Source organism: Triticum urartu, chromosome 3, assembly GCF_003073215.2.
Source record: "Triticum urartu cultivar G1812 chromosome 3, Tu2.1, whole genome shotgun sequence".
Classification (NCBI taxonomy): domain Eukaryota; kingdom Viridiplantae; phylum Streptophyta; class Magnoliopsida; order Poales; family Poaceae; genus Triticum; species Triticum urartu.
The window spans coordinates 103,505,612-103,519,784 of NC_053024.1; the positions used below are offsets into that span (position 1 = coordinate 103,505,612).

General features: G+C 51.1%; 1 protein-coding gene across 1 annotated transcript; it reads right to left on the reverse strand.

Moving 5' to 3' along the window:
• Positions 1–2,446: 2,446 nt before the first annotated feature.
• LOC125548091 (ethylene-responsive transcription factor TINY-like) lies at positions 2,447–3,583 on the reverse strand. The gene has a single exon (XM_048711772.1). The coding sequence runs from the start codon at positions 3,466–3,468 to the stop codon at positions 2,722–2,724; it is 747 nt and encodes a 248-aa protein (XP_048567729.1). The 5' UTR covers positions 3,469–3,583; the 3' UTR covers positions 2,447–2,721.
• Between the last annotated feature and the right edge of the window lie 10,590 nt (positions 3,584–14,173).

The following is a 14,173-nucleotide window of genomic DNA, read 5'->3' on the forward strand; positions in this document are numbered from 1 at the left end:
TATGGGCTGTGATCCATTTTAGAATCGTGATCTCGATAACCTTGGTTAGTCGTCAATTTGGCAATCAGACTCATCCACCATGCGTGGTTGATGTTGCCTGTAGGTGATATCTTGTAGCCCTCGTGCAAGGGTTACGAGAACTCGGCTTTGCCATGTTTTTGTAAGAGAAGTGCCACATTTATTTTAATAATATTAGCATGTCATCGCATAGCATCTCTAAGGAGAACTCTAGAAAGACAACACACCAAGCAAAATTATAGGTAACAGAGAAAATTTACAGAAAAAAAATCTTGTTTATCCTTGCAATTACCAACAAATCGGCCAAAATCTTTAGCCATCGTTGTCACCAGATCATCCGGCGAAAGGGAGAAGAAACCGCTCACACTAAGCCAAGATCCAATAGAAAACCATAACAACAAAACTACGTTGCGAGCCTCTAAACAGGAGCCACCACGAACAGCGTCACACTTGTCACTGTGGGCTGTCGGTCGGATTTCATGTATTGATATCACGATCCAAGAGGAGTGGAGATTTGCTTTGTCATGTATTGTGTTCGGCAATTCGGCATGGAATGCGGGTTTTTTTTTTTGGACTCCGGTACAAACCTGGCGCAAGTTTTTAACCATGGCAAATCTAACGTTTTTTATGGCAAATTATGTTCTTCCAGGATGGCAAATTTAGTTCCTGCCTTAGTTCATGTTTTTTGTCAGAAAATTGTCATGCTTGCACGCTAAATTTTTCATCATCGCGCCAACATAAATTGCCATGAAAACGTCAGATTTGCCATGCCTAAAAAATTTGACATCGGAATTTTTGTGTTTTCGGTTTTGCCCCTCGTCGACCTTTAGACTTTGTGGTGCAGATTATAGAGATAACGAAAACTTTCAAGGACATCTGCGTGGTTAGCGTTACATGATCAGAATGAAATGCAAAGTTAGTCGGATGGACATTTATATTTTCCTAGTGTTGACACGGCGTTGGGATTTTCCCAATCACCGGGGCGACCGACGGCCGGCGGCATGGGTTCCGGCAGCGGCAGGCGAGAGAAAAGAAAGTGAAAAGTTTTAAGGAGCGGCGTCGCGGAGGAGTAAAAATAGAAGAGTTGGACGCCGGAATGAACACATAGGACTAAAAATTTCCTCCTCTCAAGGTTTTAGCCTTTGAGGATCGGCTAGCTGTGGTTAACTTCTTATTAAGCTTTATTGGAGATCGGCTACAGATGCTCTTAGCCTTACATGACTAGAATCAGACGCAAAGTTAGCTATATGGACACTTAATTTCCTAATGGCGACATGACATATGCATGTCAAGATACTACCACCCGGCATATTCCGTAACAATGAAGTGGTAGTTCCTTTGAATGCAACCGTGGCATGGAGCGAGCCGTCGCCCCCTACCCACCACACCCCGATGATTACTGCGAGTCGTTGGGGCTGGACAAACACCTGCACGCAAAGGTCCGTCTTTTCCTCTCCAGGACGAGAAGCTATTAAATCCGTTGCGCCCGTTTGGCCGACCTCGAGCAGGAGACACAAGCATACTATATGTACTGTACTTCGGGACAGCTAGCTAGTTTAATTTAGATCGATCGATCGATCTTCACATCGTTCGCCGGCCGGCCGATACATGCACCCATTTACTCTTTCGTGGCGCCTATGAATGAATGAACACCTGTGGTCGATGGAGATCACTTTGTATATAGTACTTTTATTTTTCCTGCACAATTATATACTACTTCCCCTCTTATTCGCAAATATATATATATACTACTTCCCCTCTTTGATTCGTTCACGAAAAATCTCAGGGTCGAAATTAGTTGGTCGACCAACGCGAAGAAAAATGGTTAGCAGGGTTCTTCAGGTGCGCGTGCATCAATCGATGTAGAGGCCGGAAGTTTTCGCCACCACTTCAGAAGAAAAATATGACTCTTCAGCTCCAACCCGAAATATCGATGATTCTACATAGGGAATTAGGGATAGAGTAATTAAGGAGATGATTAAGGAGATAATCTTGTTTAGACACATGTTGTGGTTGAATACATGAGAGACATTTGAAACCGATAAACTCGAAAACAAACCCAAGATACATGGGTACAAATGAGGAGGCGTGCTCTATCGATCAATGCAAACTAATCGCGATCACACCAAGTCATGTCATCGACTCATCACGTGGTAACGAAAGCGATCGACCTGCTTAGCAATATAAGTTACTGCTCAGTAAGAGTCAATAGCTTACACCACGAAGAGTTTGAATTTATCCGCGCGTTGTTGAAATAATTAGGTTCAACAAAGTTGATGTGTCCTAAAACAAGCAAGCCAACATCAATGTCAAGCAATTGCTTCACATATCTCAGGTGGTTTGGCAAGTTAATTCATGAAAACTACATCGCATGCCCAAAGTACCACCAGAGCTATCATGTTGAGGCTGGCTCATTTCACCCATAAGAAAACACGTAATTTTGCGGTAACCTAAAGCCCGCGTAATTTTATTTTTTTTGACATGTACATTAGATTCTTATGTTCAAACTCAACTCACATCTAAGCTAAATTGGTCACAAACATCTCAAACTTACAAGTAGTCCCAACCGACCCGAACGTGCGCAAACCAAATGAAAAAGCGAAAAATGTGCTTCATTTTAAGTAGCACTAGAAAGCCACACAAAACCAAGAAAAGAAGAAGAAGAGAGGAAATCAAGGGGTGGGTGTTTTACAGCAAGCCTAATTAATACTCCCACAGGAGAGGTTGGTAGCCGAGGGGGTCGAGACAATCGTACGCCGTCCAGCAGTGATCGGACGGCGCGAAGTCCACCACGTCCTCCACCCACAGCGGCGCCAGCTCGTCGAACACCATCTCCACCTGCGCGGCCGTGAGCTGCTGCTCGCTTCCCTGGCTCGGCTGGAACGGCTCCGGCTCGTCCCGCGCGGCCGGCTGGTCGCTTGGCGCCGGCGCATTGCCGCACGCGGAGGCCGGCGCCGCGGTGGGGGAGGTTGAGGTTGAGGCGGAGCAGCACTGGTGGTCGTGGTCGTGCATGAGGGCGGCGCGCGCGGCGGCGGCCTGGACGTCGCACGGGGCGAGGGAGGCCGGGCGGGGCAGCGCGGGCGCGAGGTCCGGGAAGTTGAGCACGGCGCGGGCGCCCTTGATGCTGAGCGCGGCGGCGTCGTGGGCGCGCGCGGCCATCTCCGGGCACGGGAAGGTGCCGAGCCAGATACGGGACTTCTTGCGCGGCTCCCTGATCTCCGACACCCACTTGCCCCACGCCCGCATCCGCACGCCGCGGTACGACGACGACGCCGCCGCCGCCGCCGGGGCCGCCTCCTCCTCCTCCTCGCCCGCCGCCGCCGCGCGCTTCCGCTTGTTGCCGCCGTCCTGCCGCTTCTTGGCGTCGGCCCTGGGCGAGCACGAGGACGTGGAGTAGGAGGAAGCGTAGGACGTGGACGAGGACTCGGAGCTCTGCTCGCTCGCCGCCATGCGCGCGCAGAGAGCACCACGTACCCCCGCGCGCCCGTATGAGATGACACGCGCTCGCTCGTGGTAATGGGAGGACCGTGCAGGGAGCAGGACTCGAGTTACTACGAGCGAGGAGGGAGATGTAGAGAGGGAAGAGGGAGGGTGGCGCTGTATATGTAGAGGAGAGGAGAGTGGAGGCAACGTGGCGTGGGATAGGAACCCATGAACGACAGCTGACTCCGCCATGATCAATAATTAGGGTCGTATGGTCTCTCTCTCAGAGACGGACCGGCATTGCCCGGAGCTGCCTGCATGCCTCCCTCTCCTGGCTACACCTAGATATTCAATTCCTCCCAGCGATTTACTTAGCTCCCTCAACTTTCACAATGCAGCACGCCTCTTCAAAACTACTCCCTCCATTCTAATTACTCATCGTGGTTTTAGTTCAAAATTACTCGTCGTGGTTTTAATTCAAATTTAAACTAAAACCACGACGAGTAATTTGAAACAGAGGGAGTAGTACTATAGTATACTCCATATGATGTTTTAGAAATAAATAAAACGTCTATAGCACAGTAGAACTAGAAATGATCATTTCTCACTCGATGTTTTTTTATAAGGGCAATAGTAGGATAAAACCCCACTGTAAGTTTTATACATTAGTTAAAGAGTGGGTTATATTTGTACCACATGTTTCACGTTTGTGACGAGAACTATCCCATTTAGTAGTTTTTTCATATATTTTTACCCAATGTAAGCAAAATTGTGCCACAAATTATCCCATTTATTTAGTTATTTTCCATTTCAGTGTTGACTGTGCATGCCATGTTGGCTGGTTTATTTTACTGTTTGGTTCTGTCTGGTTTGCTCTCAGTTCGGCTGGGGATGAGTCTTAGCTGTCTGCGGGGGAGATTTCGGGTTCGAACTCCAATTTTTCACTCATATTTCTTGCTCCCCAATTGACAGGTGGGACCCATCCCTTGACAAATCAAGAGCAAATCAAAAAACAGTAAAAAAAATCAGCCAAAATGGCATGTACAATCAACATTGAAAGAGAAAAAAATAGGATAATTTGTCGCACCAGTTTGCTTAAATTGGGCAAATATGTGAAAACGTGTTAAATAGAGGAGTTGATGTCACAAACGTGAAACTAAGAGGTAAAAAAATAGAATTCACTCTTAATTAAAAGAATTTAAACAATATCATAAGGAAGAAAAAGAAAGGAAGATTACAAATTAAAGCTTACAAAAGGAGTCGAACCTGAAGACAAAAACAACTTCATGTCTCCTCTTAATCCTAAATTTCAGCAGGGTGAGCTCTTGATGGTAAATTTATTTCCATCTCATTAAACTGGGCGCCTCAATTGAATATCTTAGTATTACTTTTGGAAATCCAGATGGCCCAGGAAGCAAGTACAATAATTTCCATAAAGAAAGGCACCCTTGACTTTTCCTCTAGATCTGGCCTCAAGAGCAACAGATTTATGTTTCTAGGAGTACAAACAAAGTTCCAAGAATCTTCAGCAAAGGGCCGGCTCCAAAAAAGTTTCGCATTCGACATTGATAACCATCTGATCAAGATCTTGTCGTGTTTTTTGTACTTCTATATATATCTCATCTTAAGATGGTGAGCGGTGAACTTAGAGATAGTTGTTGCTCAGACCCTAATAATAAATAGTAAAATTCTTGGGTAAAACCTCATGTGCCTAAAAAATGTGATGCATCAATCCATTTCAACGCAGCCCCGAGCACGGCGTTGCAGCCGGGAGGGATAAGAGGGTTTATTGTTTGGGTTGGGGGGGGGGGGGGGGGGGGGGGGGGGGGGGGGGGGGGAGGAGGAGGAGGGTTAGAGGGATGGCCGGGGTAGCGATAGCACATTGGTGGGTGGCGGTTCAGGCTAAGGCAGGGCAGTGAGGCAAGCGTAGCTACCGACCAGGGGGGGGGGGGAGGTTGTTAGGCCGGTGTAGGTTAACACCGTGGTGAAGAAACTGCTCTGTGCGGGGGGTGATGATCTAACAGTCCGGAAATTTGAGTGAATTGAGTGACACTAAAAGAATTCTAGTGGCCCGAGGAATAAGCGGGCCCAGAGTAAAACCAATCAGAAATAGGCAGCCTTTCATACGGATTGATTGGTCAAATTTATGAACTTAAGATATTGTGAAAATATTTTCACAATCAATCTAATGGTATTATTTATCACGCAAACAAAAATATAATGATATTACTTCGCGTATACATTTGTGAGCTTTGACTGCACAGTATTCTGGAATGACATGCATTTCTGAATCAGTGTGTACAACTCCCTCCGTACCCTAATAAGAAAAAGGGTTTTCCCCCGCTTTATATTATAAAGCACACCACCACTACATCGATCCAAGTACAGAAGAGGAACAAACTAACAGAAAAACGGCAAAGATACAAGATGCCAAAAGAGCCACTAACAAACATCCAATGCCCAAGCGCTGGCTTGAGCATCGAGGCTCTCGGCGAATAGGATCATGCAGACGACGCAACAAGGACAAGGGAGCAGCCCGCCGCTAGAGGAAGACCGTGCTCCATCACCTCCATTAGGCCAACCAAAATTGGACCCCCATCCGTCTCTTCCCCCGAACACCGTCGACAAGCAGATCCACTCACCCCGAGTGGAAGGATAGGAACAGCAGGCTGCCGAGGAGAGAGCGAGAACACAGCTACCTCACCGAGCAAGCGACACCCCAAACTTCGACACGGCCATCGGCAAGGAACACATCCACCGCAAGCAGCCAAGCGGGAGCCCACTGACATCCGGTAGTCCACCGCCATCGCCACACCTCCGACCACCACACCACAGTTCCAAGGTGGCGCCTTCAAGAAGAAACACGACGCCCGAGCACCGTCGCCACCCAATCCGGGGATTTGGGGTTTTCACCCGGAACATGGAGGAAGAGGGCAGTGTCAGATCTCGATGCCGCCTTCAGGAAGGAGAGTGATGCCCGAGGCGCCGCCGGCATCGTGGTCGCAGAGACGGCCAAGGGTTTCCCCCAATCCAGAGCCACCGCCCCCCCAACCCCACCCAGCAACCAAATCCGGCGAGCCAGAGGCCGTCGGTGGCGTGGGTTGGCGAGGCAAGAAGGCGCGCAAGGGGGGACCACCATCCGCCAGATCCGCTCCGAAGACCGCGGGGAGGTCCTGGGAGCCAGCTCCGAGCTTGTCGCCGGCCCGCCGCCCGCGCGGCCAGGCCGGCGCCCTTCCGCATCCGCTCCTGCCACCCGCCGCAGGGCAACAGGAGATCCAGCCTCGAGTGGCCGCCGCCACCTCTCCAAGCGCAGCGCGCAGATCCACCGCCGCGAGGCCCTTCACCACGGCGCCCGACGCCGGCCCCGCCGCCACCGCCAGCCACCGAGCCGCTGCACCCCTCGCTAACGCAACGCCGCCGCCGCCCAACGCCACCGTCCCGCGCCGGCCGTCCTCGAGGGGGAAGAGAAGCCCCGCCGCCGCCAGAGCTGAACGGGCTTTGCCCGTCAGCGAGGGTCGGCGGCGGCGAGGGAGAATAAGGGGAGGGGAGGGGCGCTGGGGCCGGCGGCGGCGAGGGAGAAGAAGGGGAGGGGAGGGGCGCTGGGGCCGGCGGCTAGGGTTCCCCCTCCGGGTCACTCGCGGGAGCGACACGGGAGGGGAGGGGACAAGCCCCCAAAGATGTCATTTTCCTCCGTACCCTAATAGCATAGTGGTTGTAGTAACATCTTATATTATGGAGCGAAGGGAGTAGGAAATAATTTGCTTGTTCCAAACCGTGCCTAAACGACTATGCCTTAATTCTATGATCTGCTTAAAAAATAGCCATAAAATGGATGAATATAGGTTAACCAAACAATACAATCGACTAACAGCAACTCCTTTTCCAGTGGCACCAGGAATAAGCAGGCCCATTGTAAAATCAATAAGAAATATGCAGCCTTTCACACAGATATATTGGTCAAATTTATAAACTTAAAATATCATGAAAATATTTTTCACAATCAATTATTTATCCTACAAACAGAAAATATAATGATTATGCCTTAGTTTTCATCTGCTGAATTGTGTTACAATAAAATTATTCTATTATGTGACCTACTTCGATAAATAGCCGTAAAAAAGATGAATATCGGTTAACCAAATAGTAAAGTCGACTGACACTGATTTTTTTTTTCAGTGGCCTGAGGAATAAGCAGGCCCATAGTAAAACCAATAAGGAATAGGCAGTTTCTCACACAGATATATTGGTCAAAATTATAAACTTAAGATATCATGAAAATAATTTTTCAGTCAATCTAATGATATTATTTACCCTGCAAACAAAAATATAATTGTATTATTTAGGGTATGCATTTGTGAGCTTTGACTAAACTGTATTCCGGAATGACGCGTATTTCTGAATGAGTATGTAGTACTCTCTCTGCCCATAACATAAGATGTCATAACCAATATGCTCATATTGGTTATAACATCTTATATTATGAGTAGGAAATAATTTGCTGGTGCCTAAATGACACTGCCTTAATTAGCTTTCATCTGCTGAATTGTGTTACAGTAAACTTGTTCTATTCTACGATCTACTTTGAAAAATAGCCGTAAAAACTAAAAAGGTGTAATATCGGCTAGCCAAACAGTAAAATAAGCTGAAACTGTTAGGCGAATGAGAGGCACTAAGATGGCACTAGCTTAAGCGGCCCTAATTGTGGTCTCATATATAAACACGTCGGCGCTTTGTCTTGGCTGGTACGCCGACCATTAGTGGCAAGTTGAGCAGCCAATTATACGGCGCCTATTCTCCTATTCGGCCATAGCTAGTAGCCTAGTAGACAGCAACGAGGCACGCAGGGGATTAATTAGCTGGTGCAACGGGACAAACAGGCGCTATATTGAACCCGTTGAACGTCAGGTACGTGAACAGCCATATGCTTCCCGGAAACGGAATCGTTTCTCCCTGTTGGCGCTAGCACAGATCCAAGAAAAACTCTATGCTGCGCACAGCGCCGCTCGCCCGATCGGATGAGACGCCGCAACCACTTATTAAAACTGTGTGTACTACGTACAAGTCTGCATGCCTAATTAATTAACCACTTTTGTACGTACATGGCAGCCCCACCAATCACAACGGTTCGTCGTAATTCTGTGCTTTGCTGAGTTGCGGCGATATGTATAGGATGGATGGAAGCCATTTCTGCAACAGGACGACGATGAGTCTCGTGCGTGCGTGCTACGGGCGCTTCCCGAATGAGGCGGCGTTTTTGCTGCGGCGCTGCCTCCGCAGGGCCACGCAGCCTTGATGCCAACCGTTCTCGGGCTAACAACCAAATCCCCCCAGGATGCGGCGGGCCAGGTTAGATTGCGCAATGCGCAACCCTTTCCACTTCCATCCGCGAGCACGAGTAGACATCGCCAGATCACCCACGCCTTCATTTCATTTTATTTTTTGGGTTTTTGCTCACATGCGATCACATCACGTTCACGTCATCTCATCTCATGGGATAATTCAGAAGAGCACACGGGAGTTCGCTCAGTCGGCCGGTTAACTCATTTCGCACGGGCTCCATCTTGCTACATTTAAAAACCAGCTCTCGCTGAACTGCCATGCTCGGTTCACTTTGGGCACATTGCCTTATTGCAGATAGCTAGCTGGACCTGCGGGCGCGCGACGCATCTTCAATCCTACCGCCACGGGACGAGAGCGGGAGCGAGATCGAGCACGTATCTTTGCCTCTCCCAGCACTGTGCGTTCCTGCAGCCCTAGCCTGGCGCGTTAACTTGGGTCTCTCCCGAGACTTGCACGCATGGAGGCGAGCACGCGGGGTTAATGCGGTGCTGCGCTGGGTGCATGTGTGTGTTCAACGATCGATCCAGCGCAGCATGGGTTCGTGTTCCCCGGATTCGGAGTAAAGCACGACCCTCTTCTTCGGCAGCTCCCGTTCTTTCTTTACCGCGGTGAAACATGCATGGTTTTCTTCCGTTTCAGAGGGGAAAAAAATCACATGGTTTTCTGCTGCTGTAACACTAGCTAGCTAGGGGATCGTCTGGCCGATGGTAGATTGCTACCCAAGTACCGATGTATCCCCGGTTGGGTATGAATTGATTTGATTTTCCAAGCGTGTTGAGTGACCTAGAATTCTTCAGCTTTTCTAGTAAGGTGTAGTGATGGACTAATTGACCTGTGCAGGGGTATGTACTAGATGTATTGTCCGTGCTGTCCTGCCTCCCTAAGATAGATAGATTAGATTACTATACATCAAATTCGTAGCGGTAGCGAGAATTGAGTCGGCAAGCGAATCAAGCTTAAGATAACCGTTTCGTACCACTGCGTTCATGATTAGAAGCGTCAAATATAGGAAGTATAACCGGGGTGGATATATCAATGCCCTTATCGCAACAACAACAAAAAAGGATATATCAATGCCTGCCGCCCCCTCCTCCTCCTCCTTCTTCATGCGTCCACAGTTCTGCATGACGGGCACCACTGTTTTTGGCCTTTCTTAACCCCCACTGAGGCACTGATACAAAACGGAGCACATCATCACTTATGCTTCGGTACACCCTCCTTAAACACATCAAGGACTGAGATCTGTCGATACCCCTTCGCTGTCAGGGGCATGATCGTCTTATGTAAACCCCCCCCCCCCCCCCCCCCCCCCCCCCCCCCCCCCCCCCCCCCCCCCCCCGCCCCACCGCGCGTCCACGCCAATACCCCCCGCGCGCCTGTGTATACGGGGCTGCCGCACGAGCCGAGTCGCATGGCAGCCGTGAGGACGCGAGCCGAGCCGAGCCGTTAGCATCCATGGGCCCACAAAGTCAAATGCAGTCGGTGGGGGCGTACGTGTGGTCGTGGCGCGGTCGTGCAGTTAGCGGCGCACTAATTGCGGCGCTGACTGCTCGCGGCCGATCTCCTGCCGCCAGCCTTCTGGCGTGGTAGTCCGTGCCCTCCATTGCCGCGCGTGCGGCGACCGGGCGCCTTCCGCCGCCGGCAGTTGACGCGACCAGTCGGCTGCCGCCGCTGCGGCGACCGCCCGCCCGCCTTCAGACGCCACCAGCGCTTCGACTGCCGCGCGTGCCGTCCCCGCGCCTTCCCACGCCACCGATGCCTCGCCTGCCGCGTCGCGCCGCCTTCCCACGCCAGCGATGCCTCGGCTACCGCATCGCGCCTTCACACGCCGCCGCCGCCTCGCTTTCACACGCCACCGCTGCCGCGCGTGCCGCCAACCGCCCGCCTCTCCCTCGGGGAGCGCGCCACCGACGGCTCGGCCGCCCCCCACCCCCCCCCCCCCCGCCCATAAAAGGCAGCGCCAGCCCTGAGCAGGCCGTGCCATCTCCCTCGCCCCGCCCATCTCTCTTCCTCTCCTCGCCCGCCCATCTCCCTCTCCTCGCCGGCGATGTCTTCTAGTGACTCTGACGAGGGCGCGTGGCCGACCGACATTTGGCCGCTGAGCCTCACCGTCGGCGACACGGAGGATCTGGCCCGGTACGGCCTGATGGTGCCGCCGGCAGCCAAATTGCCGCGGCCGTGGCGGATCGGGGCGGACGGCATCCCCACCATGGGCCCGCCGCCGACGAGGCAGCAGCTCCACGCGTTCCCTGGCGGCCGCTACAAACGCAGGGCCCGGCGCAGGTTCTGGCGGGGGAAGAACTTCGACGTCGTCCTCGGCGCGTTCAGGGACGCGGCGGCCGGCGGCGCCGTCGGAGACATTACCGGCGAGGCCGGCTCTTCCCGTGCTCGACGCCGCCACGGCCCACCTCCAGCCGCCCCCACTGCCCCGACACAGCAGGCGCCCCCTGACCCGGCGTTGGTCGAGATCCCGCCGGCGCAGGCCGCCCTCGCGCAAGACGGAGACCCCGACGACACGCCGGGGCTACTTGCGGTGCTGGCCCAGTCGGCAGAGGAGGCGGCGGCGGCCACTCGTGAGGAACGAGAGCGGCTGGCGGCCATAGCGGCGGTGCAGGAGCAGTAGGCGCGGGAGGACAACTGGTGGGATTTCAGCGACGACGACGACGGTGGCGACGATGGCGGCGACGGCGGCGAAGGAGGGGCTGGCGGTATGGCGCCGGTCGTCGACCTCACCGGCGCCAGCGACGAGGAGTAGTCTACTTTTAGGGTTTTTATTCAAATTTCGGTCTAAGTTATGTAAGAGCAGTGCTCGGTTATGTTTAGTGCTATGTAAGGTAGTTTGAATTATGAATGAACTCGAAATGGCTTATCTGAAAAAAAAACCGTATGTTTAATTTGATGTTAGTCATGCAACTTCAAAAAATAAACGGAAACATGCATTTCAACGTTACGAGGAAAATCAATGCTCGGTTACGCATGCATGAGGCTTTCATTCATACTCGAACGGTCTCTGGAGAACTTATCATGCATGCACACCAAAAACATATTGCGTCACGTCCGGGGTGTGGTATGTGGTGTTATCACCAAAAAATTATAAGAAAATTGTATAAAAAGAAAAAAACAATGATAAAAAAATTGCCTCCTGTGCTTGCAGGCCACAACTGCGCGTAATCGGTCCGGCCCGATCAAGCCGCGGCTACGGCCTGCAACACAGTCAATCAGGGCAGTGGCGGGTCGGGGCGGGAGTCAGAGGAGTTCAAATGGGAGGTGGGAGGCAGGTATATAAGGCGGTCGCGGCGTCGTTCGGCGGGCGAGGTGGGACTAAACTTTAGTACTCACCCCCGCCGACCCTGCCCCCGCACCGCGCTCAGAGTCAATGGGCCGGCCCACGCGCGCCGTCGCGCACTGTCACTGATTACGCGCAGTTGCGGCCTGCAACCACGGTTGGGCTGTTTTTTTTGCATCACTATTTTTTTATTCTTTTATGAGTCATGGCACGGGGGGAGGTGGGAGGGGCGCTTTTTTAGTCCCACCTCGCTCGCCGAGGGACGCCACGACCGACTTAGGGCCCCACGCAAAAGTTGAACGAATTCCGACACCATACGCACGTTGCGTCACGCCCGACCAGTGTTTCCGGTGCGTTTCACGAAGAAAACCATAGGAAATTCATACGGTGCCAGAAAATTATGAAAACTTGCACGCACGATGGACCTGGCGATGGGTGCGTGTCCAAAAAGTTTGGGGTCCACCGGCTGAGTCAGAAAAGAGAACGCAGTACGGGGCTGACATCAGCCATATTAGATCAGTGCCGGTTGTGTTGGTGGTACGAGGTGGCATGAACGAAACGTGTCCCAATTTTGGGAGGCAGTGGGCATGCCCATCTTAGGGCCCCACGCAAAAGTTGAACGAATTCCGACACCATACGCACGTTGCGTCACGCCCGGCCAGTGTTTTCGGTGCGTTTCACGAAGAAAACCATAGGAAATTCATACGGTGACGGAAAATTATGAAAACTTGCACGCACGATGGACCTGGCGATGGGTGCGTGTCCAAAAAGTTTGGGGTCCACCGGCTGAGTCAGAAAAGAGAACGCATTACGGGGCTGACATCGGCCATATCAGATCAGTGCCGGTTGTGTTGGTGGCACGAGGTGGCATGAACGAAATGTGTCCCAATTTTGGGAGGCAGTGGGCATGCCCATCTTAGGGCCCCACGCAAGAGTTGAACGAATTCGGACACCATACGCACGTTGCGTCACGCCCGGTCAGTGTTTTCGGTGCGTTTCACGAAGAAAACCATAGGAAATTCATACGGTGCGGAAAATTATGAAAACTTGCACGCATGATGGTCCTAGCGGTGGGTGCGTGTCCAAAAAGTTTGGGGTCCACCGGCTGAGTCAGAAAACAGAACGCAGTAAGGGGCTGACATCGGTCATATCAGATCAGTGCCGGTTGTATTGGTGGTACGAGGTGGCATGCACGAAACGTGACCCAATTTTGGGAGGCAAGTATGTCGAAAAAAAACTCCTTTCGGACGGGTCCTTCAGTCCTGCCCGAACGGTCTCCGAAGAAGGAGGTCAATTTTTCGACATATTCGGAATCACCTCAACTTTTGCAAGTGAGTTGGTATGGTCACCCTGACATTCAATCCAAGAATTGAACGTATTTGAACACCAAAAACATGTCATGTCACGTCCGGGGTGTGCTATGTGCTGTTTTCACAGAAAAAATTATAGAAAATTTGTAAAGCGATAAAAAAGATACAAAACTTGGCATGCATCCTAGTGATGATGGAGGAACACTATAAAAAAATTTGAGTTCATTTCAAGGATGTCGGAAAAAAAACTTCTTTCGGACGGGTCCTTCAGTCCTACCCGAACGGTCTCCGGAGAAGGAGGTCAATTTTTCGACATATTCGGAATGACCTCAACTTTTGCAAGTGAGTTGGTACGGTCACCCTGGCATTCAATCCAAGAATTGAACGCATTTGAACACCAAAAACATGTTGTGTCACGTCCGGGGTGTGTTGTATGTTGTTTTCACCGAAAAAATTATAGAAAATTCGTAAAGCGATAAAAAAGATACAAAACTTGGCATGCATCCTAGTGATGATGGAGGAACACTATAAAAAAATTTGAGTTCATTTCAAGGATGTCGGAAAAAAAACTTCTTTCGGACGGGTCCTTCAGTCCTACCCGAACGGTCTCCGGAGAAGGAGGTCAATTTTTCGACATATTCGGAATGACCTCAACTTTTGCAAGTGAGTTGGTACGGTCACCCTGACATTCAATCCAAGAATTGAACGTATTTGAACACCAAAAACATGTTGTGTCACGTCCGGGGTGTGCTGTGTGCTGTTTTCACCGAAAAAATTATAGAAAATTCATAAAGCG

Excerpts from the sequence above, each read along its gene's own strand:
- LOC125548091 (XM_048711772.1), bottom strand. The coding sequence starts at position 3,468 with ATGGCGGCGAGCGAGCAGAGCTCCGAGTCCTCGTCCACGTCCTACGCT.